Raw genomic sequence first — 24640 nt, 5'->3', positions numbered from 1 at the left:
TGGAAGATATAGGTGCATCCTGTAAGTCCTACTTGTTCAGTATCATGTAACCGCCACAGAAACTAGTCCTGAGGAGCATCTGACAGATTCCTTTTCCTGCCTTATCCTTTATCCCCCTCCAAATGATCATTCTTAGCAGAGATCAAAATGGAAATCAAAGGCATATTAATCAACAACAGTTCACGTACTATTAAGCAGATTTGTGTAGTTCCACACAAAAACTAGCAACCTCGTGGGAAGTTATTAATTCTGCTTGTATTACAACCGGGGACACAGCTGGCTCAGCCTCTCAGGGTACTTTCCTCGCTCACAACATCTCAGGGAAAGCAGTCAGTTCAGTCTTCATCTCAATAAAATGACTTATTTCTTTTCAATCCTTGATGGTCTTGGGTGATATCCCACATGGGATATGAGACAGCAATGGATCTCACAGCACTGGGTTTTCCTTTCTGGCTGACAGCAGCACCATGGCCTCTCTGGCTCTGACCTCAGCCTTCCACTTCCGCAGCACAAGCAATTTTGTTTTCCATTTTTTCTTAACAAAATGCCAGGAACTGACAGCTCGGTACTTTTCTCAGGCGAGGTAGAGCTGACCGCAGGGCAGTGCATGTCTCTCGGTGGGGATGCAGACACATGAGCTGGAGCTGTGCTTGGACTTGTGCCGAAGGCTGCCTCCAGTCAGCCCAGCAAACGGGAATCTGACTGCTTGGGCTGGGGACCAGCTGGATATGATCATGCTGAAGGCTCTGGAAGACTCAGCTTCCTATGCAGCACCTTTTTTCCCTGCCAAAAGTTCAGCGTTAACAGAAATTTGTGTAGATATCAAAGACGTCCACTGACATCTCCTCGCTTCCCTGTGGACCTTTGCATTCCCTGCTCCAGTGAGGCTCAAGTCAGACCTTGGAAATACAGACAACTCTGACTCAACAACTAGCCCTTATGGAACATGCTTTATTATTTTGACGCAATTTTTCACCAAGTATTGATACTGAGAATAATGACGACCAGGGTTTCATCACCAGAACCTTATTTTACTTCAGAGTAATTATGCTAAACTGCAGCCCAATATCAAACATTGTTTTCCCAGGCACATCATGTCTGTCAAAAATTATTTTGATATCTAAATGAACCAATTTCCATATATTATGCATAGACAATTTACTGACTTTTTGCTGAACAGTTTTATCAATATTATATCTTATAACAGAACTTTGATTTTAGTCCATTTGTAAAGGGTTTTTTCCAGGTCTATTTCCTTATACTTCTTAATATATATTAAGGTCTGGAATTCATTAATTCACAGTTTTACAATCAGAATAGACCACTAAATCTGTTAGGTTACTTTCCCCACTATCTAGGTCATGTAAGATACAGAATCACACTCACCCAGCCCACTGGTGGGTAAGCCTGTCAATTTATGCCAGGTATTCAGTGTCAATGGGCTTTGCTTGGCAGGTCTGACTGATTGATTGACTTAGGGGTTGGTTTTGAGGAGGCAGAAGAGGGCAGTGTAGTGAGTTTCAATTAGTTATTAATGTTTAGCATTCAAATTAATACGGAACTTAATTTCACAGTCTTTCTTAAGCATTTCTGATACTTTCTATAATGAGGACTGATTCCAACTTAGTTTTTATTCTGCAGATTTGACCATTCTTTCCTATTTTTTTCTCTATCTGTCTTCTTATCTTTGTTATAAAATTAATTTCCTCACAGGGAAAAAACCATATTTTTAACTGGAAGTGAAAATGCTAATGAATAAGATGCAGAGGTTAAGGTTCTTGATTTCTTTCATCCAATAGCTCTGCCTTGCTTTTATGATTGAATAATAGAATTGTAGAGTCATTTACATTGGAAAAGACCTTTAAGATTGAGCCTAACCATTAACCTAACACTGCCAAGTCTGCTACTAAACCATGTTTGTAAGTGCCACGTCTATGCATCTTTTAAACACCTCCAGAGATGGTGACTCCACCACTTCCCTGGGCAGCTTATTCCAATGCCTGACAACCCTTTCCAGGAAGAATTTTCTCCTAATACCCAATCTAAACCTTCTCTGGCGCAACTTGAGGCCATTTCCTCTCATCCTATCTCTTGCTACTTGGGAGAAGAGATCAACCCCCTCCATGCTACAACCTCCTTTCAGGTAGCTGTAAACAGCAATAAGGTCTCCCCTCAGCCTCCCTTTCTCCAGGCTGAACAGCCCCAGTTCCCTCAGCTGCTCCTCATCAGATTTGTGCTCCAGGCCCCTCACCAGCTTCGTTGCCCTTCTTTGGACATGCTCCAAAGAAGTACATGCAGCATAGGATATTTTAATTGAAGTCATTTCACAATGTCATTTTATTCCTCCAGTTTATTTAATTTTTTTTTTTTATCTGAGAAATAAACACAGTCCCATGACATTTGCATTAATTAAAACAAAACAAAACAGAAAAACAACAAACAACAAAAACACCCACCAAAACCTACATTGTACTGAAACAATTGTTAAAGACAGTAAAAGAGTGATCAACATGAAAAAATGTATTCTTCTGAATATTTTTATTTTGATGTTCAAGTTCTCTGCTGGCCCAGCTAGGCATAACTTCTATAAATGTTACTTGAACTACTTTGCACCAGCTGAAAACATGGGCTGTGTTACCAGATGTAACTTCATGCAGGGTTTCAGCCTGTGCTATTCTCTTGTTGTTGCTACTTCTTTCTGGATTCCCCAGTGTCACAGAGGCTGATGATTTCTGCAGGGAACAATCCTCCCTTTTCTTGCTTTTCTGTCTGATTTGGAGTTATACCTCACTGCTTCTATACCTTCTGCTCATTCCAAACATGAACAGGGGCATCTGTTTCCATGAGGACATAACCATTCAAGCGGGTATACATTCAAACACTTTTTAATTCTCTGACTTGAGTGTTGCAGCCTGGTGTTATCCTGCTCAGGGAGGCACCATGCAGTCCTGACTCATTCATTGCACATCTGAATTCCCAGTATGTTTACAGGAATTTCAAAAAGACCTGAAGGATTAGTTAAAAAATATAACACTCCTGTGTTTGTAAGGTCTATTTCTTGCCACAGGTTAGGAGATCCTTGAAAGATGCTAGACATGCTCAGATTACTGGGAATTAATAGTGCTCATGATTGTGCAGGATGTATCCAGCATCTCACCATAATACTAGACCAACTTTTAATGGTGTAATGCCCCTTGAAATGCTAATAACTTTTTTACTTTGTTCCTATTAATTTAATTCAGTCCCAGACTGACATACAGCTATGTAGTTCCATATATACAGTATACATTTGGTGGTAGGTAGCCAGTGCTTGTTCACAGAACCTTGCTGTCATTTAATAAATCTATATGCCCATATTATTATTTCCATGCACCACAAGCTGCTCTGCAGCCCATGACATGGCACTTAACTGTAATTAGCACCAAAATATGGAGTTAGTATGCAGGACACGGACAATTCTTTTGCTCCAGATGCTGTATTCAAACTGCAGTGGTCCATTGAAGAAGTAGAGATAACCTAAGGAAAAGGAAAGTTAAAATGAATTAACCCTGAGAAAAATGTGTTGTCATGTGAAAGTTATCCTTCAAATAAAAATCGCCCTGTTTGTTTTCATTTTTTAATAAGTCTTTCAAATGTAATGTTTAGTACTTAGAATTGAATGAAAATAAATGTTCAAATGTCCTCACTCCATTTGCCAGACCTGGATTAGTGTTTTAAAATAACTGGTATTTTAATCTAGTGTCAACTCTGCACTTTATTACAATATGGTACTTGTTTAAGAAAACAGTGTGTGCCTGTTAATGTTTAAGATTCTGACTTGGAAACACTCCTTAAAGAGCTGGATAGGAATAGGTTCCATTTGAAGGAGCAGACACATTATAACACTTCTATATTAAGCCTTCTATTAACACTTCTATATTAAGGACCTGCCTCCTTAGATTCACTAAGCAAGAAGGCAGGTCCTTTTTGGCTCCTCAAATGTGCATGTACACAGTTTATAAGAGCACCTGGGCCAGGGGCAGTTTAGATCAGAAACCTGAGCAGTTGAGAACAGAAGTGTTGATGCAAAAAAAAATCAAAATTACAAATGACAGAACTCCTCACAGTACATTAATCTCAAGTTTCAAGGACAACTAATCTTAATAAAGCTTCATTGTGAGATTATGTACCATTTCTTTGATAGACTGCATCCACTCTGTCACCAATTCCTGCGAATTCTTCCTCTATCAGCCTGGGGTAGCCTGCTTCCATAACCTCCGTCTCTTCATCATAACTATATTAAACACAAAAGAAAATAAAAATTCAGAAGATTTAAATAGCCTGGAAGTTTAGTCTGTGCCCTTTATATGCTTTGAAGTTACCCACATCAGAAGTAGGCAGGAGCCTTTATATATCTTATGTCTAGTGCCATAATGAGACTCAGGGTAATTACCAGAGAGTGCTCTTCCACATTAAGTACAAGCTCAATAAACACAAAACAAATAAAGCTACATTTTCAGAACTGATCTATAAAGTATGTGTTATATGGAGATGATTGCGCCTGGGGCAAGCCCATCCTGCTTTGGCACAGAGATAAACGGAAGGGATGGTCATGTCTTAATAACACATCAGACCTGCCTGTGAGCCCCACTCATGGACAGCAAGAATCAGCCACCCTAGGGTGGGATATATTTCCTACTGTCACAGCACTGATACCATTTTGTGTCATACCAGCAACTTAAGGAAACAAGATGGGAATTTTGTTTAGAGACATGACCATACTACAAACTCTTCTGGATTAGAGCACTTTATCCTCCTTTCTTTCTTTCTTTCAGCTTTTACAGTCTGTGCCCATACGTTTATAAAAGTCTTGCATACATCTTTATGACATATTCTACACAGCTATAGCACCCAATGAACACCACAGACCGTAAACATGTGAGTCACAATCAAGTGCCTTGTTTGAAACAACCTGCTGATCTTTGGCTACTTCTGGACAGGTTATGACTAGGGACACACCAATCTGTCTCCAGCTTACCTCCAGTACTTATTTCCAGTAAAAAAGAGAGTCTTGCCAGTGTCTTTAATATGGACAGCTGCATCTATTCTTTTCATTTCTTTCGGGAACCCCATTTCATATATCTTTTTAGGAAAATCTTCAACTATGTCATAGCCATTTAAAGCCCAGACTTTCTTTCCTGAAAATAAGAACAAAGTATGCATGAGTCTTTTGTAAAGGCACATCTTTGAGAGCAGAATAAAATGAGGATGCCATGATCCCTATTTTCACGCAGCTAACAGATCCTTAGGTCACATACTCTGCAGGTATTAAACTATTTATGCTAACTATGATCCTAGGCATTTGAGATTAATTGTACATTTCCTAATACATTGAAAATTGCATAGATTTGCATGGGGTTTGGTTTTAGAACAATGAAGGTATGATGTTTTGTTCTTCTGTTGATTACCTTTACATTACTTACTGAGATTGACTAAATATGTATATTTTTCTGCCCACAACAAAATTCAGAACTCACCTTTAAACATGAACACAAGATCTTTGATGGGGTTTTCATAAGCTGCATCTATTTTATTTGGAAGCTCTGGCCAAAAGGACTTAATTAACACCAGTTCTGCCTCAACCATCTGTGGGTGCAATCTCCAGAAAAACCTAATTCAGAAAAAGAAAATATATTTTTGCATTGGGTCTGGCTGAGAAGGAGTTAATGTTCCCCACTGAAGGGTGCTGTTCTTTGTATCGGTAGCTAGAAAGGTGTTGATAACACACTGGTGTTTTGGCTGCTGCTGAGCAGTGCTCACACAGCATCATGGCCATCTCTCCAACATTCCCCCTTCACCAGATGGCTAGGGGTGGGCAAGATCTTGGGACAGGACATAGCCAGGACAGCAGATCCAAACTGACCAAGGGGATATTCCACACCATATGATGTCCGCTCAGCAATAAGAGCTAAGAGAAAGGAGGAGGAAGTGGGGCATTCATTAGTACAACCTTTGTCTTCTAGAGCAACTGCTACATGTACTGAAGCCCTTCTTCCTGAGAAGTGGCTGGACATCACCTGCTGATGGCAAGTAGTGAATAAATTTTTCGTTTTCCTTTGCTTCTGCAGGCGGCCTTTGCTTTTCTTTTATTAAACTGCTTTTATATTGACCTACAAGACTTTTCCATTTTATTTTCTCCTGCCCTCTCCCGATGAGAAGGGGAGGGATGGAGTGGCTTGGTGGGCACCTGGTGTCCAGCCAAGGTCAATCCACCACAACTCTATGCTTCTTATCGTACTACAGAATAGTTGTATCTTTGATGTGCTATGCTAAAAATTAGTTAATGGAGAATTTTTTTTTTTTCATAACATTGAATTTCCAATATATAGAGCCTCTTGTAGACTTTTCCTCACAGTCACCTAGACACAACCACTTCTGTCATTCACACATTGATCAACTCCAACAACAACAAACTTGAATCTTTTTTTTTCATTTGGAATAAGGGAAACACTGCTGTCCCATGTAAGGTTTCTGAATGTAGTACAACTTCATTCAAATAAAACTGCGTAGATTTGTGCATGAAGAAGAAAGCCCTGTGAAATGAAGAATGTGTATGAATGGTGTCAATTTTCAGTTGTATCATCTTCCCTTCATATAACTGGGCAGTCAAGCCTGTAATTGTACTATAAATCCTGCCTAAAAATATATATGATGTAGTTTCTTAAAGGCATCTATATTGATTTGTGATTTGTAAATTTAGGTTTACTCAGAAATTTAGTAAAAACTGAAATGTTTTCCCTTGCTCAAATTTTATCTAGTATCCCCCACCCATGATACGGCAGTCTTTTTACCTGTCCTTGAAGACCAGCATTTCTCCACGAAGTCCTGTTATTGCATCAAGTGATAAATCTGCATCACATTTCTCTGGTGTTTTGGGATGTTTTGGGTTGGGATCTTTGTCTCCAGCACCTGGAATCATATAATACAATCTAAGTTTGACAACATTAATTTCCTTTCTGTGGATCATGATATCGAATGGGACATGGAAGAGTTCCCAAACAGCATGATGAATGCAAGCATAATGGACAAATCATTTGCACTGGGGAAAATCTGTTCTCCCTTTCTGTGCTTTAGCCAAATACATTCATGGACTTAGCTGTTTAGTTGTGCTGTAATGATGTTAAATGGACTTCCTTTCTTTATCCCAACTTTTGAAGATCCCTCAGAAATCTTATTCCTTCCATGATGAAACAGAATTTCTGTTTCTCTCTCTAGATTCTGTTTTACCTTCTATTTTGAGGCAGGTCAAAAAGCACAAAGACTCTGCTCTCTCCCGCCACCACCACTAAAGGACAAGCACAGTGACCAACTGTCCTCTGCAGTATTATCTCCTTTCATTTCTCTCTCTTCCCCCCCTCCCCCCTCCCCAACTCTGAACTGTTAAATCTAAGTATCTTCTGCTCCTGAAGTCTGGTTGCCAAGAATCTAGTGAATTGCTCTTAAACAGTCATGGCTGTTGCTCTTGAACATCTGTAGCTTTTTAGTAACTGTGAAGTGCATCTGTAAGAGGTTATAATGACACAGGAAATATATATTATATATAGACTTACCATAGAGCTCTTGGATCCCTTGCACATCATCATCAGGAAGCACAAAACCAGATTTTCCAGTGTATGTGTAAATTGGAAACATCAGAGCTCCAGGGTCTCTAGAGTGTTCAAGTCCCAGAGAATGACCAAATTCATGGGCAGCAACAAGAAACAAGTTGTACCCTACAACAGACCACAGTAAAAATAAATGCATACCTCCTTATATCAACAAAGTGGACTTGGAGTAATCAGCTAACCTTAACATTGTGCTTTAACATATGGGACAATGAAGGAGAGAACTGGATCAATGGAAAAAAGTAGATGACCTTTAAAGGTCCCTTCCAACCCAAATCATTCTACGATTCTATGTTGTTCTGTAGGCAGACTTAGATTTCTTGAATTTTTCTAGCAACTCTGGAAAGCTCTGGAGTGAAGTCTTAGTTCTGTTCAAGTGAAGAACTGGTTTTTTTTTTCAGGAATTCACCTCCGGTAGAGAGTTCATATTGTTTTTAGTATTGCAGCAATCAGTTTTAATGTCAGGAGGATGAAATAACACATTACTGAAAAAAAAATAGTGATTTATTCTATTAAAGCTCTGTCCCAAATAGGCAAAGTGAAGAATTTTAAAATTAAATGTAAGCAGCCATTTGCAGCTGAGTTAAGTGTATGCATTTTCTATAGGTTTCAGTAAAGTAATTCCCATCAGTCTATGATCAGAACTAGCTGCCCATGAGTGCAGTGAAGTGCTAAGCTGACAAAACACCTTGTTTGTGGCATTTTTTTAGTCACTGCACTTAGGAGATGTCTATCTGAAAATTTATGCTGGGTGTATGTTACACATCCATTTATGACTGGAGATTAAACCCAGCTTCCTATGAGCAGACAGAACAGTAAATGGGCAAAACAAACTGCTTACAGATATCAAACAGGATGAAATTGTCAATCTACCACCATTTCAAACAATCTCAGGAACTTCTGTTACCTCTAGAATCATCTGACCAAGCTTCATCATCATCAAAATGGGCATCTCCTCCATAGTCTGGACCAGGGGGGAAAGCATGAGCCAGTAATCCAGAGGGTCCATCAAAGGGGTAAAAGTCACCATGTTCTATAAAAAACCAAAACATTTAAAACAGTGAAATCAGTTATCCCATTTTATTGGCAACAATATAACTGTAACATAAAAATAATTGGTTTTGTGTTACCTTTAGTGCCAAAGGAGATCATGATATCAGCTATGCCACTTCGTATTCTGGTGAAGTTAAGCGGTGTCACATCAGACCAAACTTTGAATGCTTTCTTGAAAGCTCTGTCTACTTCAGCACGTCTCAGATCTGAAGTGTAATTCACAATTCTGTCAAACAGATTAATATCTTCAGTTAAATTGTGTGAATTGAGTAAAATATGTAAAATATTTTTATTTGACTGTATATCTTATTCAAAAATTTTTGCTTATTTCCTCCCAATGCTCTTATCTAAAACCAAACAGCTGAACAGCTGGGCAGCTGCAGATAGTATTCAAGAAAATAAAAATAACCATTTCTGTTTTCATTAAAGCCATTCAGAGACATCTGAAATGATCCAACAGCTTTCTATACTTGGTTTTATATGCACCAGAAGATTTAGAAAATGACAGATATATTCTGTATTAAGTCAAATCATATCAGTAACTTAGAACTTTTTTTGTGCCATATAAAATATCTCATGATGCTTGCTTCCTGGAGGAGCAAAACATGATCCAAAGATCCACATTAAAGTAATGTTATCACCATATACTGAAGTGGTATCTTGGAAAGAGTTCATTGATTTCATATTTGGAATCAGCTGAAGAAACTCAGGTTGCACGTGGTCAAAACACCTGTCAATGACCTTGCAGTATTAAGGGAGAAGCAGCTACCGTGTGACCTTTCAGCACCATAGCTTCCCAAGGCCAACTGCCTGAGGTCCTGGTCAGGGCCTTGTCTGACCAAGCACAGATATCTACACTCAGACTGTGAAACAGCAGAGCGACAAGGATCAGTCCCTGCTCTCACTGCCACATTGCACAGGATGTTTTGTGTCTACACTGCTTTGGGATAAGCCCCTCACCAGCAGATTTGTCCAGGACAAGACTTAGATGAAGCAGATACAAAACCAGGTCCCAAACAGAGCTAATGAGTAACCTAAAGACTAAGTTCTGTGTGGCTCAGTGGTGAGGCGTGTCATCTTAGTTCCTACCACTCTTCCATTTGGCACCACAGATGTGCCCAAAGAGTCTACGTGGAGGCCACATGAGGAGGAACTATCTTACACCACATTAGCTTTCCTACATTACAAAGTGCAATGGAAGAAAATAATATTTACTTCTTTGGGCTGTAAGGTGGGTCTGGAGGACCTTTCCAAAAGTGGTGCTGTCAGGATTTCAAATTGCAATATGAATTTTCTCAAACTCAAGTGCACCTTTCTCCCATCAACCTCATAAACAGAATGACCTGTTGTACAAGGCATCTAAAAAGAAGGCACAGCAACAAACCCGAAAATTTCATGCATTTACCTGTATGTCAAATTAGTTTTTGACCATTTGAGTTTTCTAGGGAAAAAGTTATATTCCCCCACATCTGGGACACCACATCTTGGTTTCTGCATCAGCTCATATGTTTCTTCATCTAATTTGCCCGTCATCTCCAAGCCAAAAAAAGCTTGCATTTCTCGAAGTTTTGATGCCACTGTGTTGACACTCTTCCTCATTATGCCAGCAGGATTTGGACGGAGATCATAGTGATTCCTGAGATAGCGCTAAAAAGAGGAAAAGAAGTAATAAGCCTAGTTTCCAAACAGTTGTCACTACACAATTTACTATTACTAAACCATGCAAACAAATTATTTCGTACTGTACCTCTGCAAACTGAAGATCTTTCTCTGTGAATTCATGGCTGTCTTCAAGGGGAATAGGGATTGTCAGGCACAATGACAAACCCAACAGGAAAAAGAAGAGAGCTGAAAGTCTTGATTGCATCATGTTGGATCTGTGAAGTCTGAAGCCCTGATGGTTTAGAGAGCAGTTACCTTTACTTTTATAGTCCCAACCAGTGAGTCACCACTTAGGGACAAGTTACAACTTCCTTGCCACTGAAAGTAAACATGCTTAGACGGCTACTTTTTCTCTCCTCTCCAACACTGTGGTTTAGGCATCTGTTGTCCCACTGAGGGCTCTGAAACTGTATCCTCAGATAAACATGGTCTCTGAATATTGACATAGGCTGTGGGAAGAAAAGGGCAGAAGCAACCCGCACTTTTTGATTATTTTACAGTAACCTACACTGGCAATAACTCTGCAATAATTTACTCTTCTATAAAAATCATCTTTCTACTATTTGAAAGTCAATTAAAATATATAACAAGCTTCATTATTTTTTTAATAAATTCTGCAACTTTTCAGTAGTTACTAGTTCAACAGCATTTTTTAAACAGTTGGAATAGATCATACACACTTCAACTTCTAATAAATGTTGCCTTGCTTCATAAGAAATAACATTTTGGAGCATACCATTTCCTGTAAAGAAATATAAATCTAAAGTATTAATACAAATTTTACTTCAGAGTTCCTTAAACTGACTTCCTATGCATCTTTCAGAATAATTAATGTCTTGAGATGTGCCTAAAATGAAAAATGCTAAATATCAGGAAATATTTTTGAATATTTAAAAATGCTTTTTATTAGTAGTGAAGCAGGCCATGTAAAGTGACTAGTTCACACCATTTGTCTGCCAAAAAAACCCATAAGTTTAATTTGCTTTATGAGGGGAGCACAGCCATAAATCAATGAGATAGCTACTATTTTGAGAGAGGCAATCTACCAGCTATGGGTAGGCAACAGATCTCTGTGTTTAGAATGACAGAAAATTGTGATTTTGACTTATGAGGTAGAAAACAGGATAAATCTGGCATTGTGACAGACATGGGCATTATTTGACTTCAAAGCCTAAAGGAGATTTCTGCCCCTCTAGGGTCACTCCAAACTCAGCTGCTGCTAAAACTTATACCATGTGCCTGCAAGCAAGGGTGCAGGAGAGGTGCTGTTTTGGCCAAATCCCCTCTCCTCTCTCCCGGAGGCTGCTCCTGTAGGGGAAACCTCAGGCAGTTTCCTGGTAGACACTGGAACACACTTTCCAGAACACACTGCCCTGCCCTGGATGTTGCCTTGTTGACAAAACAGGAAAAGGACAATAATTAGTGAAGCTGAATGAGTAAAAGCTCAATTTGCTACTCAAACAGTATGAGCCTTCTATCTTACGATGACAAAGAGCAAAAGCAAATAAAGCTGGGAGGAATTTATTATGTAGGCTATTTCTACCTCACACCATCTCAGTCAGTGCTAAATATGGTTATACCAATTAGGGACAAAGTCTGTCCAGACAGTTTATATATTTTCCTTTACATTGCCCACCATCAGCACTGAGACTTTTCTGTTCATCAATGGTGGCATAAAGACTGTTAATTACCCCACGTCTTAGAAGTGCTGTCCCCTGAGGTGCTTCAGGAGGGACACTGAATCCGTAGTGCTGATGTTCTCCCTGTGCTGCACCCCTTGCTAACACAGACTGCCAGATTATCTATATGTCTTATTTCTTTCCTTCCAACATTTCTGCACTGATATTGGCAGCATTGCTTTCATTAACGTTGGGCTACTCAGTTAAGTGATAAGCAGAGTTTACAGTGAACTTTGCTTGCATTATCTGGAGCTCGGGAGCAGCGGTGCTGTCTTGTGGTTTTCGTGGCTGTTAGGAACACTGTGAGTGTCACTGCTCTGCAGAACAGTACCAGATGTATCTCAGAAACTTGTGAATAAAATCAATAGCTTAAAACTCCACAGATAACATTCCTGGAAATTCCGAATTCTCTGAAATTAACCATCTTGTACCGAAGGGAGAACCATTATCCACCACCATGTGTATTATATATCATTGCCCTTTGTCAGATGTAACTAAAAGTTTTTTATTCTGTGTCAGGCCATTATACCACTGTTCTTTCTCAGCTCTGATGTTGGAATGTTTGCTTCTGAAATAGGAGAAACTAATTTCCTAACCAACTGTTACTGCGAAAACATGACCAGTCCATGTCACTCTTTGTGGTAGAATGATCCCAAATTATTCCTAAGTGGTTTCAGGGTTACCTTAATAAATATAATCTAGCTAACTGGTAATTAAAGATGAAACCAAGTAATTAGAGACACTATTTTAATGATATAAATGTAGAAGAGAAAAATTAAAGAGAGGTGTTAGCCTATCAAACAATAGCCTATCAAACAAAAGGTGTGGAGCCCTGTTCTTCAAAATGTTTAAGGTGCAGTAGTCAAAGCAGTAGTAAATAGAATTGTCTTGCATGAAGAGAATGATAGATTAGGTAGGGAAGAATGATTTTTAACTTTCTGATCTCTGTGACTTTTTTTACACGTATGCTCTGAAGTGCTTTGAAGTTCACAATGAAAACCCTTCCAAAAACTTTGCCTTCAGTAACCTTGGCAAAGCTGTCCTGAGCCATTTCCAAGGAACATTTGAAAAATTAAACAAAGTAATTATAGGAAAAACAAAAATAAAACAACCAGCTTTTCTGAATTCAACTTCTTTTATTAGTTTTGTGCAAGAAGAGATGCATGAAGTTGAGTCTTTTGCTATCATAAGACAATGAAAAGAACAAGTGGAAAGACAGTCCACTGTATTGAATAGATTCTGCAAGCGAGTAGAAAAGCATACGAAGAGACAAAAAGGAAGGGAGTCTGTAACTATTTCGTCACAGGGAGTAAATCAAAATGCTAAAATAGAAATAGATTTCTGAAAGACTGTGTGTAATGGGACATCTGAGAGTGAACTGTGGCTCAATCATGTTTTCTATACATTCAGTTGATTCTTTTGGGAGCCCTGGCCATGTAAATATACACCATCCAATATGTTTTCTTACACATTTTATTGCTAGTTATTTTAAAGCAGCAGCTGGAAGCCTCTATTGAGGCATGGATTTTTATGCCCTCTCTACACAAGCTGAAGCAGCAATGGTGAAGGACTGTGCAAACCAGCACATAAAAGGGCCAATGAAAATGAGCAGCATTCCTCCTTTTTCTGAAACAGCATCACAGACACAGCATGTGATGTTTTGTTTTGTTTTGTTTTGTTTTGTTTTGTTTTGTTTTGTTTTGTTTATGAAGACATAAAAAAAGCCTTGACAGAGCTGGGAACTAAGTACAGACCTCAGAAGTTGCTGTCTGTTATCTTAATACATTGACACTTTAAAGCCTTAAGCAAGTGAAGTTTTTAAAGTTGGCAATGATAAATGGCAACTTCAAAGCCTGACAGTGTTGGGCAATGTAAGATACCAAATCCATGGCTCAGGCTCAAGTGATGCCACCATCTGGATTTAAAAGAAAAAAAAGGAGGAGTTAAAAACTGAAGAAAGACATAAATTAAGGTAAAAGCAGTCAGCAGTGGTTCATAGACCGTGTGCTGACCCTAGTGCAAACAAGCAAGCATGGCAAGTTACATTTTAAAAACATTGAAACCCACAAAACCGCTGAATAGTAAGTTTTCAACAAGCACTGCAAAATTTCTGCAGTTCTGGCATTTTGTGGATGTGGGTGAAGTTAGCTGGACTGATGGTAATTTTCACAGGCATAGTAGAGACTGGAACAACCATGCCAGTTTTTCCCCCAAGGAAAAATGGATAAAGAGGGATGGGAAATGTGGCAAGAAGAAATGAAGTGCCTTAAAGCAGCATTTAGGTACTAATTATTTGGAAACAAGAATTGCACCAACCACATGGTTTCAACATACATTTTGCTACTGCAAATAACTGAAAGGTGTTGTGTTTTGATTTACATTCTGTGTTTGCTACCTAAAATAGCACTATATATTGAATGTGGTGAATGCTTTGTAACCATGAAACAGCAGACACTCCACTTAAGATAAATAAGCAACAGTTAATGGATCCGTTTGTTAATACTTCTTACCACAAGTTGTATTTCAAGGGGAATGTCTCCAGTGCCTAGGCTACACCACCACATTGAGATCATCTTCCTCTGGGAAGAAGGACACTACTCTGAGGGCCATCGTGCTGGTAGGCAAATGCAGTCCCAGAGTACAAACACACACTCTGGCTCTGTCTTTCCATATGGGACTTCATCTGTCAGACCTGTTACAAGAAGGGGTTCAAAGATAACTGAGAATGTTTTCCACAAGGAACTCTTCAGCTGGGGTGGCAAGGGATGTTACACCAATCTGACTCTTTTTTACATTGAACAGCAGCATCCCTGTGCCAATTCCTGGCAAAAAATAAAACAAAAAGATGCAGCTGGGGTTCGCGGAGGTGTTCAGCAGGGTCCAGTGCCAGAGGTAAGAAACATATAAACATGTTTCCGGGAGGCAATGGCTCTTGTTCAAATGAGTCCCTGTGGACCACTAGGTCATATAGCAGCAAAGGGCACTGTGGATCAGCTGCCGTTCTGTCTGCTGCAGCACAAGGAGCTCCTGGCACAGCACCTGATGAGCTTGGCAGGACCTGGGGGCTGCTGCCACACTGGGAGCTGTGACCAGCAGTACCTTTATTCTGTATTCGTTGGGCTCCAAGGTAAGATTCAGCTGTAGATTAGAACTAAACCTGAGCACCTGTGTGTTGCGTGTCTAAACTCTCATTAGAAGCAATGAGATCAATACATTCACTAAACCCTGGGCAGTTCAGCTTTCACTGAGGTAGACACATTGAGATTATTTCAGTTGCCCCTTAGTGTTGCTTGAAGGACAGTGAGCTCTTGTCAGTCCTGTGCCGTATCTGACAGTCTCATGAAGGTATCTGGGGTTCCCTCCTGGATCTCCAATGGCACTAGATACCTTTGTTCAGGCTGCTGTGCTGAGTCCCTCACAGCTGGGCGCTGCTGGCTGCAGTGGAGCCCCACCATCAGGTGCACACAGAGATACTTCAATTTAGGTGACTCATTCTAGAGATGAACTTCAGGCCCACGTTCTGCTGGTGGCTGCACGAACCAGGAGCCATCTCGTGTCAGAGGTGTGTTGTGTTGCTGTGCAAGGCAGCCGCTCTGCAGCAGAAGGGCGGTCAGGCACTGTGCAGCCCATGCTAGGACAGCGCTCCTGCTCACAACGGCACTTGGCCTTGCAGGAACAGGGGCTCCCACCTCATGCTGACAGCCAAAGTGAAAAGGAGAAAATGTCTCAAAGAGGTGCAAGGATCCAAGTTTTCTCTACCCTGCACAGTTAGAAACTCATGGGATTCAGGAAAACTGCCCCAGAGAAGTGGGGCTGCCCCAGTCAGCAGCTCCATGCAAGGCAGCAGCTGCAGCCTCCCCTAGGGGTCAGACCGTGCTCTGCTTCTTCTTACCACCCCAAATGCTCCCTGGGACTGGAACTGGCTTCCAGTTTTGGTCTAGCCATTCTATATGAGCTACCAACAACTTTTACTTCTTCAGGATAAATGTAGGATGCTAAACTATCTGACATACCTTGGCAGCTGTTGCCTCTTTAATGGCAATTTTTTTGCATAGGCAGTGGTATGTCACTAGATATTAATCTGCTCAAGATTTGGCTCGTTTGTTGTACTTCTTACTGCAATCAGGATAGTGCTCCTGAATCCAGGCTGCACTAACTGTTTGAGGAAGGTATTTATAGCAGTTGCTGTAATTGAATTTTATTGATTCTTCAAAGAAACAGATGGAACCTGTGAGGAGAAAAAAAAGAAAAAGATAATTTTTTGAAGAATGACTGCAGCCATTATGTTCTGACATTGTAGAAGTATTTTATTCTGTCATTACGGTTACTTTATTATTTTGTAAAATGTGGTACCAATTGTCAAAGTCCGATACTTCCTGATTGGGCTCTTTCAGATATTCCACACACGTAAGGTTTAATGTTTAATACACAGTTTACATGCTTGAATTTATTTGAAATTGTGATTTAGCGTAGGGATGCAGTAAGGTATTTAAATCACAATATAAGTAAAATTACATCTAGCAGAGTATAGCGATTTCAACATACAGCTGAATCACAATACAAAAGTGATTGCCAGTCTCTATCATCAACTCATTATAACGAGACTGGGTGTCCACAGTCCCTGGAAATTAACACACAGGTTGAACGCAGCTCAAGACCCTTGCTCTCTTCAAAGTTCTTTTTTTGTTTTTTATATTCGGTGTGGGGCTGAGCCACATGTACACTGGCCACACACAAACACTCCCCATGCTGCTCTGGCTAACTCAGGAATATGTTTTGCACCCTTGATTAAACTGGGGATGAACATTCACACAGCTGGCTGATGCACTCTGCACATGTGGCCTCCAGCCCCAATTGTGCTGAGACAAGTTCAGCTTTCTTTGCAACACCCATGGCCAGTCCCTCCTTATATTCTTCCTTGAGATTCATGAGCACATCACCCTTACCCATCCCCTCAGAACCTTTTTGCATTCTAACGGCTCATTGATGGTTCACATCAAGTACAAAATACCTAGTTATCTCTATTGCTAGCAAACGGTAGGCAAACAATGAGTTTGCGTCTAGCCAACATAATTTTATTCCTAATGGGAAGGCACTGGGCAACAGCACAAAAATGGAAAATTAAATACCAAGAATCCAGTTCAAAGGTAAAAACTTAATTTTCTAGATTTGTTTTTTTGAGACATTCACCACCTTACATTTCTATTTTTTAAATCCTGATGTTTACATTTGCAAACACTCACAAAAATACATTTAAAGACTACCTCAGTAGCACTGTGGATCTCTGACACTCATAGTTGGGTCTTAGTATGTTTTGATGTATTTTATTATTTGTGTCAACCCAGAGATACATCTTTAAAACATTTTAATTTTAGCTCTTCCATAATGGCAAAATATGTTCCCTGTCTGTCAATTCGACATTACAGTAATATGCTATAGCAACTTTATTCTCAAATATTAAGACATCTACTATGATAACCATGATCATAGAAAGACAGTTCACTGTAGAGGTAGTTAAAATCAGTGCTAGGAAGTAAAAATATTTGATGATTTATTTGCATAGTGTTTCTACATTTCTTTCTAAACATTTGGACACTCAGATATTTAAATCAGTTTCTTGGGTGGAACAGAAATTTCATGTGTTAAAGGCCTAAGTCGAGTCTGAACTTCAAATTTGTGGATTCTACACCTTCAGGATAGATAAATAGCTGCTTTAGGAAGGTTCAATATAAAGTAAGGTAATGTCCTCTGAAATGTTTTGGTTCAGGCTACTTATTATTTATGAAAATTGGAGCTAGGAGCTCAACAGAAACACACACCCCCTTTTCCTGCCTCCACAAGCTTTTATCTCTGATGTGTGTTAACGCATTTGCTATTAGTAGTGAAGGCTTCTCATAATTTCTGACTCAGCTTTCTGTTGATCACTACTGAAGAGCACTATATCTTCTATACCTCTTAAACAGTAACAAATCAGAACAAGTACTCTCATTATTGAATCCAGACCTCTCAAACTGGTGCTGGGTCTAGTACGTAACCCCATGAAAGCCTTTGTGATCCTCGGTATTGTAAAAAGAAACGCAGCAAAGAGCAGGTTAATGATGTGGATTTTGAGGAGGAGAGAGAAGTCTCTTCAGCACCAGTGAAAAACAGGAAAGTTGTGGACATAGTTCACAAGAAATTGATTTATACTGAATGATACTTTACCAGACATTTTCCAGATGTGTCAATAATTAAAAGCACAGCCTAATTGAACGGCATTCCTGATGTCTTTTCTTTTTCCAAGTCAAAGCCCACTGGAATTTCCAGCTATCCACCTATCCCATATTTCTTTTCAGGATCAAAGCCTGTCACATATGGACACAAATAGTTCAGAACAATGTCAAATGAAAAAGTTGCATTTAAATTACCCAAAGGAGACAGCATCACAAGCCCCAAGGACAGGTGTTTGTCTTTCACAGAAATGCATTGAAGAAAGGCTCTTTAAGTGAAGCTTACTGTAAATTTTTGATTTGTAAGGAGATTTGGGAGTAAAACCATACATTTTAAAAACATTTAGGAAAGGAAGTATGAGTTTCAAAAGCCGGGTTTTTGCTTGCCAGCCATATTCATCTTGTTTATACAGCTGGGATTTTTAAAAAGCAGTTTCTCAACTTATTGCAAAAGCTCTTGAGAATAAAGGAGGAAAAACTAGAAGTCTGATGCATACAGTTTTATAGAAAGTACCACAAGAAAGTGGTAAGCTTAACATTAAGGTTTGAATTACTGGTAAGAGATTACTAAAGGAAGATTCAAAAGAATTCCTAGTCCTACCTAGCAAAGTGCATGTTTTCAAAGGTAAGAGGCACAGAAATAAATCTCATATTTTTCTGTGACAAATAAATATAACATAAAGGTGGCTGTACATATAATTTAAAAATTCACTCCCCCACATGGATCAAATTCATAGGAGACCACCAAGACAGTGGAGCAGGAGCACCTGCCCTGCTCGGGGAGCTGGGCTTGTTCAGCCTGGAGCAGATTGGCTTCAAGGGACCTGACAGCAGCTTCCAGTGCTCCTGGAGGAGCTGGAGACCATGTCCCTGTGGTGGAGGGCCAAAGGTGAGAGACAGCGGGCATTAACTGAAACAAGAGAGGGTCAGCCTGGATATAAGGAGAAGCCTTTTCCCCATGAGGACAGTTGGACAGCAGCACACGATGCCCAGAGAGGTTGTGCTGTCTCTGTCCTTGGAGGTTTTCAACCCCAGCTGGGCAAAGCTCTGAGCCCTGAGCAGCCTGGTCTGACCTCAGAGCAGGAGGCTGGACCAGAGACCTCCTGAGGTCTCTTCCAGGCTGAGTTATTCTGTGATTCTACACCTTAACATCAGTAATCAAATATCAAATTAGATCTTTTGGAAGCACTTTAGTGAGTATGCTTATGTGTGACATTTAAGACACACTCAAGTTCCATACTTTACAGATTTTTGAATATCAATTGGTCTTGGTATTAAAAAAAAAGGTTCCCAAATTTTGGCTGTCATTTGAAACCTTGTCTTTAATGAATTCTCATGTGTTTAGCTTGGAATTTCTCAATAATGTTTAAATTCATTGATTTATGTCTTCATTATATTAGTGGATCTTCAGTTACTGTGAAATACTGGTCAGAAACTGATACAGAAAAATTAAGAAGATAATACAGTTCACAAATGCAAATTAACTTCAACATTATTCAGTTCTCTAGACATGTAATTTCAATATTTTGGACATCTTCTAGCCTATCTAATGCCATAACATGTTTGCACAGTAACAGCGCTCTATAAGAATAATATTAACAGAGCATTTTCAGCTATTACTACAGACTTCCTCCTTTCTTTTTCTGTCATCATCTGACATTCTACCTTTTTCACCTGAGCCTCTGCTGTACAGATACATTTCTGTATTCATTTTCAGAAAAAGATAGCAGCTTCCATTCCTCTGTTTCACAGGATCTAGCACATAATGACCAGCATTCAATTGCAGTTTCATGAGATGGGGAAAAGATGATAAAGTTTTCTCCCAGAGTCCCTGGTAAAATGTATTCGGTCTTCCTGACATGTGGTTTTAAATACTAAGCATTTGGAACATGGTAGCTGTGGGAATGAAAAGAGAATGAAAAGGAGGAATTTCTGCAGTGTTTTTTACAAGTATCTGAAATTAATTTCTCATCACAATATCTCTGTTCTTGTGTCTGCTGAAAAGTTCCAACCATGTGTTTTCTAGTCTTGGCATTCAACATTTTATTTTCTCTACCAGCAAATACAACAACAGGCATCTTGCACTTACTCTTCTTCTGTACTTAGCAGGCAGCGTGCTCTGATTCACTGTCATGTTAAAGACAATCTGCTAGTAATTCAGACAAGTTAGTGGGGTTAAAGGTTTATAGAAATTAATTAAATTTAGAAATATTATCAGTTAACAGAAGACTTGCCAAGTCTGTGTCCTTTGTTTGACATGCTTGTTCATATTCATGCTAAAAAACTAAATTTCAATAGAGGTTGGAAGGGATCTCCGGAGGTCATCTTATCCAGCTCTCCTGCTCAAGCAGAGACACCTAGAGCCATTTGCCCAGGACTAGATGTGTTTTAAACATCTCCACCACCTCCCTGGGCAACCTGTGCCAGTGTTCGATCGCTCTCACACTAAAATGTGTTTCCTGATATTCAGAAGGAGCTTCCTGTGTTTTAGTTTGTGCCCATTGCCTCTGGTCCTGTCACTGGGCACTGTTGAAAAGATCCCGGCTCTGTCTTCCTTGCACCCTCCCTTCAGGTATTTATAGACATTGATGAGTCTTCTTTTCTCCGGGATGAACAGTCTCAGCTCTCTCAGCCTTTCCTCACAGGAGAGATGCTCCAGTCCCTTCATCATCTTCATGGTCCTTTGTTGAGCTCTCTCCAATATGTCCATGTCCCTCTTGTGCTGGGAAGCCCAGAACTGGACACGATACAGCAGGTGTGACTTCACCAGTGCTGAATAATCCTATGAGGTTCGCACAGAGCTTTCTATTTCAGTGTTCAAGTATTCTTTTCAGTGATTTAACTTACCTGTTGCATTCCCTCTCTCCGTCTCTCTCTGTCATAGTCTTTCTTTAGAACTGCTGCCATTTATGTGAATAAAGATAGATAGTTTTTATTGTCAATATATGTTGAAAAACAACTTATTAATCCAGAGGTACTTTTCAGCTAGATGCATGTTGAAATCTACCCTTTCCTAAGAGACAGGCCAACCATTAGATGTTGTGGACTCCAAATAGACACAATAAAATAAGCAAGCCCTATTCCTGCTAAAGAGCACCAGAGGGAAAATATCACACTGGTATTTTCACCCATTCTGAAAACTTCTCTGGTTATTAGTCAGTCAATACAGGAGTTTACATCTGTAAAACACATAAGGAAAATACTGCAGAGAAGTTACTGTTTCAGCTAGTTTAGCTAGATTTAATTATCACAACAAACAATTGCTTGTTACAGATAATAGATGCTCAGTCATTTTCTTTGGCCCATGGCTGTTGATTTCCGTGTGGACTTTAGCCATCCAAGGGCTGCATACGGGGGCTTATTTGGTTTATTTCCTTGTCCTAATGAATATTATCTGAAGGCAGTCATACTTGTTACCTAAGGATTGTGCTAAATCAATTGGAATTTTTGTCTAAAATCCAGTACAGTTGTCTACTTTTTGCCCAGCTCTATAGTTAACCATATTCAGAAGTTTCACCAACACTAGGCACATTAAGCAGTTGTTTCAAAGGACTCCCTTGTGATAACAATGTATATATCTTAAAAGGTAGTTACCATTCCATGACTTGTACTAGTGATTAACCTCCCAATAAAGGCTCAGACTTGTCTAACCACCCTAAAATTCCTACTGTCTTTCCCAGCAATTGAGGGTGCACTACTGGGAGACTGGAAGCTACAGGGAATCACCAGCGCATATTTACTCCAGGTGGGCAAACATGGTTCCATTTATTGGGAGACCAAGAAAAAGAAAGAAATGTTACCTCTGTAAAAGAATACACACAAAATGTGAGCAATATTCACTGGCCAAATGTGAAGTGTAATTGACTATATAATGAGGTTAGAAAATACCTGCCCATAGTTCTGTCAGAATCTTTCAAGTTAATAAAAAATCTGGTGCTATATGTCCTTTGGTTACCTTAGAATATAAAATGGAAATTCCTGACGGAGAGCAAACCATGACAAATGTTCTCTGGAACTTTCACAGAGTTCATGCATTAAGTTCTGCTACTGCTTTATTTATTTTCAGTGCAAGATAATTTATAAAACCTGTTCAAAACTGACATGAAAACGCTGCCTATGAAAAATATTTCTATTATTATCAAACAAGACTATTTAAATTTCAAGCTTAGATAAATGTTTAGAGATAAAGTCTGTGGGTTTGTTTCTTTTCCTTTAATCCTGGATAAGAAAAGAGGAATGTTAAAGAAATACCTTTTAGCTTTGTCTAAAAAACTTAGCAAAACATTATGAAACATCAGGATTTTCTCTGAAGGTTGCTTTTCCAGAAATAATCCATTTAAAATATTGAAATAGCTCTGAATTAAACATTTTTTACAACTTCTGTTTAGGAAACATAACATGTATTAACTTCTGACTTATACCTGGACCAAAAAAAATGTAGTATTAATCCAGCTGACTTCCAGAAAGTGGAAGTCTTCAGTCAGAAGAGAATGTTACAACATGACATATCTACCTTTTTGTTATTAGGGAATTTGACTAGAGACACAATTTCACATCCATGCAGCTAGCAAAGTAGGAACTTGAGGTTCACCCGCATCCCAGATGAATCCCCTTGTTGTCATGCTCAAAGGCTGAATCAGTTCCTTCTGCCTCCTTGTGAGAAGGGATCAATCCAGTTTTTAATCCCATCTCATGGAGTACCTAATTCTCAGAGCACAAAACTCTGATTGTACCATTAAGTACAATTGCTTTCATTCAGTTTTGCTGAATTGGTTTGGTTTCTCCATTTTACACACAAATGACTGAATGATCCATCTAGCTCGGTGTTCTCTTAGCAGTGGCAACAAGAGATGACATCTAGGAAGAAGGTGAGTCTGATGATTTTTTGACGGATGCTGGCTGCTTTCACAGTCTTCAGCAACAGCAAGTTCCAGATATTCACTTACCACTCTGTAAAAGATGCTTTTATTTCTCTGTCTTAAAACAGACTCCTGCAAGCCCCATTCAATTGCCTGTAGTTCTAATACTGTAGGATTTGGTACATAACAGCTTTACATTCACCTTACCATTCACCTTAATGATTTTGCAAATCTTAGTGACATCAAGTTGTTGATCTCCTCTTTTCCAAGCTCCTAATTTGGTCGCTAGTCCATTTACTTAATAATTTTAATTGCCTTTCTGGGTACTTTCTTCATTAGCATTATACCTTTTCTGAGATCCAGAGAACAAAATTGCACAAAGTACTCAAGAACTGGACACTAGAAGGTTTTATACAGTGGCAAAATTATGCTCACCATCATTCATGTTCTCAGCACTTATTCTGATGGCCACCGGCATTTTGTTGACTACTTCAGGCTGCCACAGCATATTGAGCCATTGATATCCACGAAAAGATTTGTTCTTGTGGAGTTCACTCTTGCTCTTATACAATAGGCTGTTTACCTTCCAAATCCAAAAGGCAGAAAGAATGTGAACTAATTTAACAGAATCAAAGCTTACATGATTGTTGATTTTTGCTACTACTGCCTTAGTGGTAGCAAAATAAAACAACTCTAGAAGTGCATACTGTCCTCTAACATTATCAAAACATAAGGATTGTTTTACCTTACTGTGCAATTTAACTGCATTGCTTCATTATCATTTACAGGAAAGGAATAAATAACGGGAAGAAAAGATCAATTTCCCATTCAAAGCTGACGTGACAAAAAAACCCCCATGTGGCTAAACAAGCTCTAAGTTAAATTATAGGATATATGATGTGCTGTGCACTAGACAATTTTGTGGGTTTTTTTCTAAAGCTGTGTGAATAACTGATATTTTTCTTCAGTCAGAACAAGAAAAAATAGAAAAAATAATTATTTTATCTGACTTTTTTTGTGTTAGTCTTTCTTGTCAGGTGGAAAAAAATAAAACATTTCATATGTCTTTAATGGGAGCTAAGGCTTAAGCAAAACCAGTTCAAACCCCATGGGAAGTATTAGCAAGTACATCCATCAGATGCGGGGAGGTGGTCACCCCCTCACTTTGGCACTTGTGAGACCACATCTGGAGGGGTGTGTCCAGGTTTGGACTCCCTAGTACAGGGAAGACGCTACCAAGATGGTCAGAACATGGGAGGAGAGGCTGGGAAAACTGGGTTTGTCCATCCTGGAGAAGAGAAAGCAAAGGGCAAACCTTACAGCTACCTGCAACTATCTGAGAAGAAAATGCAGAGATGGAGACAGACTCTTCTTGGATGTGCACAGCGAAAGGACAAGAGGCAATGAACACAAATTGGAAATTCCACTTAGATGTTAGGAAACTTCTTTATCAAGAGGGAGGTAAAATATTTGAATGGGCTGCCCAGAGAGGTTCTTTCAGAAGGAACCGAAGTATCTTAAGATCTGAGCTGCTG

The 24640-nt window shown here is 39.3% G+C and overlaps 1 protein-coding gene across 1 annotated transcript; it reads right to left on the bottom strand.

Annotated features, from left to right (window-relative positions):
• Positions 1-3415: 3415 nt before the first annotated feature.
• On the bottom strand, positions 3416-10566 carry LOC308052441 (collagenase 3-like; the record flags this gene model as incomplete). Its single annotated transcript, XM_080363197.1, has 10 exons — positions 3416-3516; positions 4170-4273; positions 5018-5177; positions 5517-5650; positions 6831-6948; positions 7590-7751; positions 8551-8676; positions 8774-8922; positions 10102-10343; positions 10444-10566. 10 exons carry the CDS (start codon positions 10564-10566, stop codon positions 3416-3418), a joined length of 1419 nt encoding a protein of 472 aa, XP_080219323.1.
• Between the last annotated feature and the right edge of the window lie 14074 nt (positions 10567-24640).

This window comes from Nesoenas mayeri, assembly GCF_963082525.1.
Source record: "Nesoenas mayeri genome assembly, chromosome: 1".
NCBI classification, from domain to species: domain Eukaryota; kingdom Metazoa; phylum Chordata; class Aves; order Columbiformes; family Columbidae; genus Nesoenas; species Nesoenas mayeri.
Note: the sequence above shows the minus strand (reverse complement) of the source record. Positions and strands in the feature narration are given on the sequence as shown.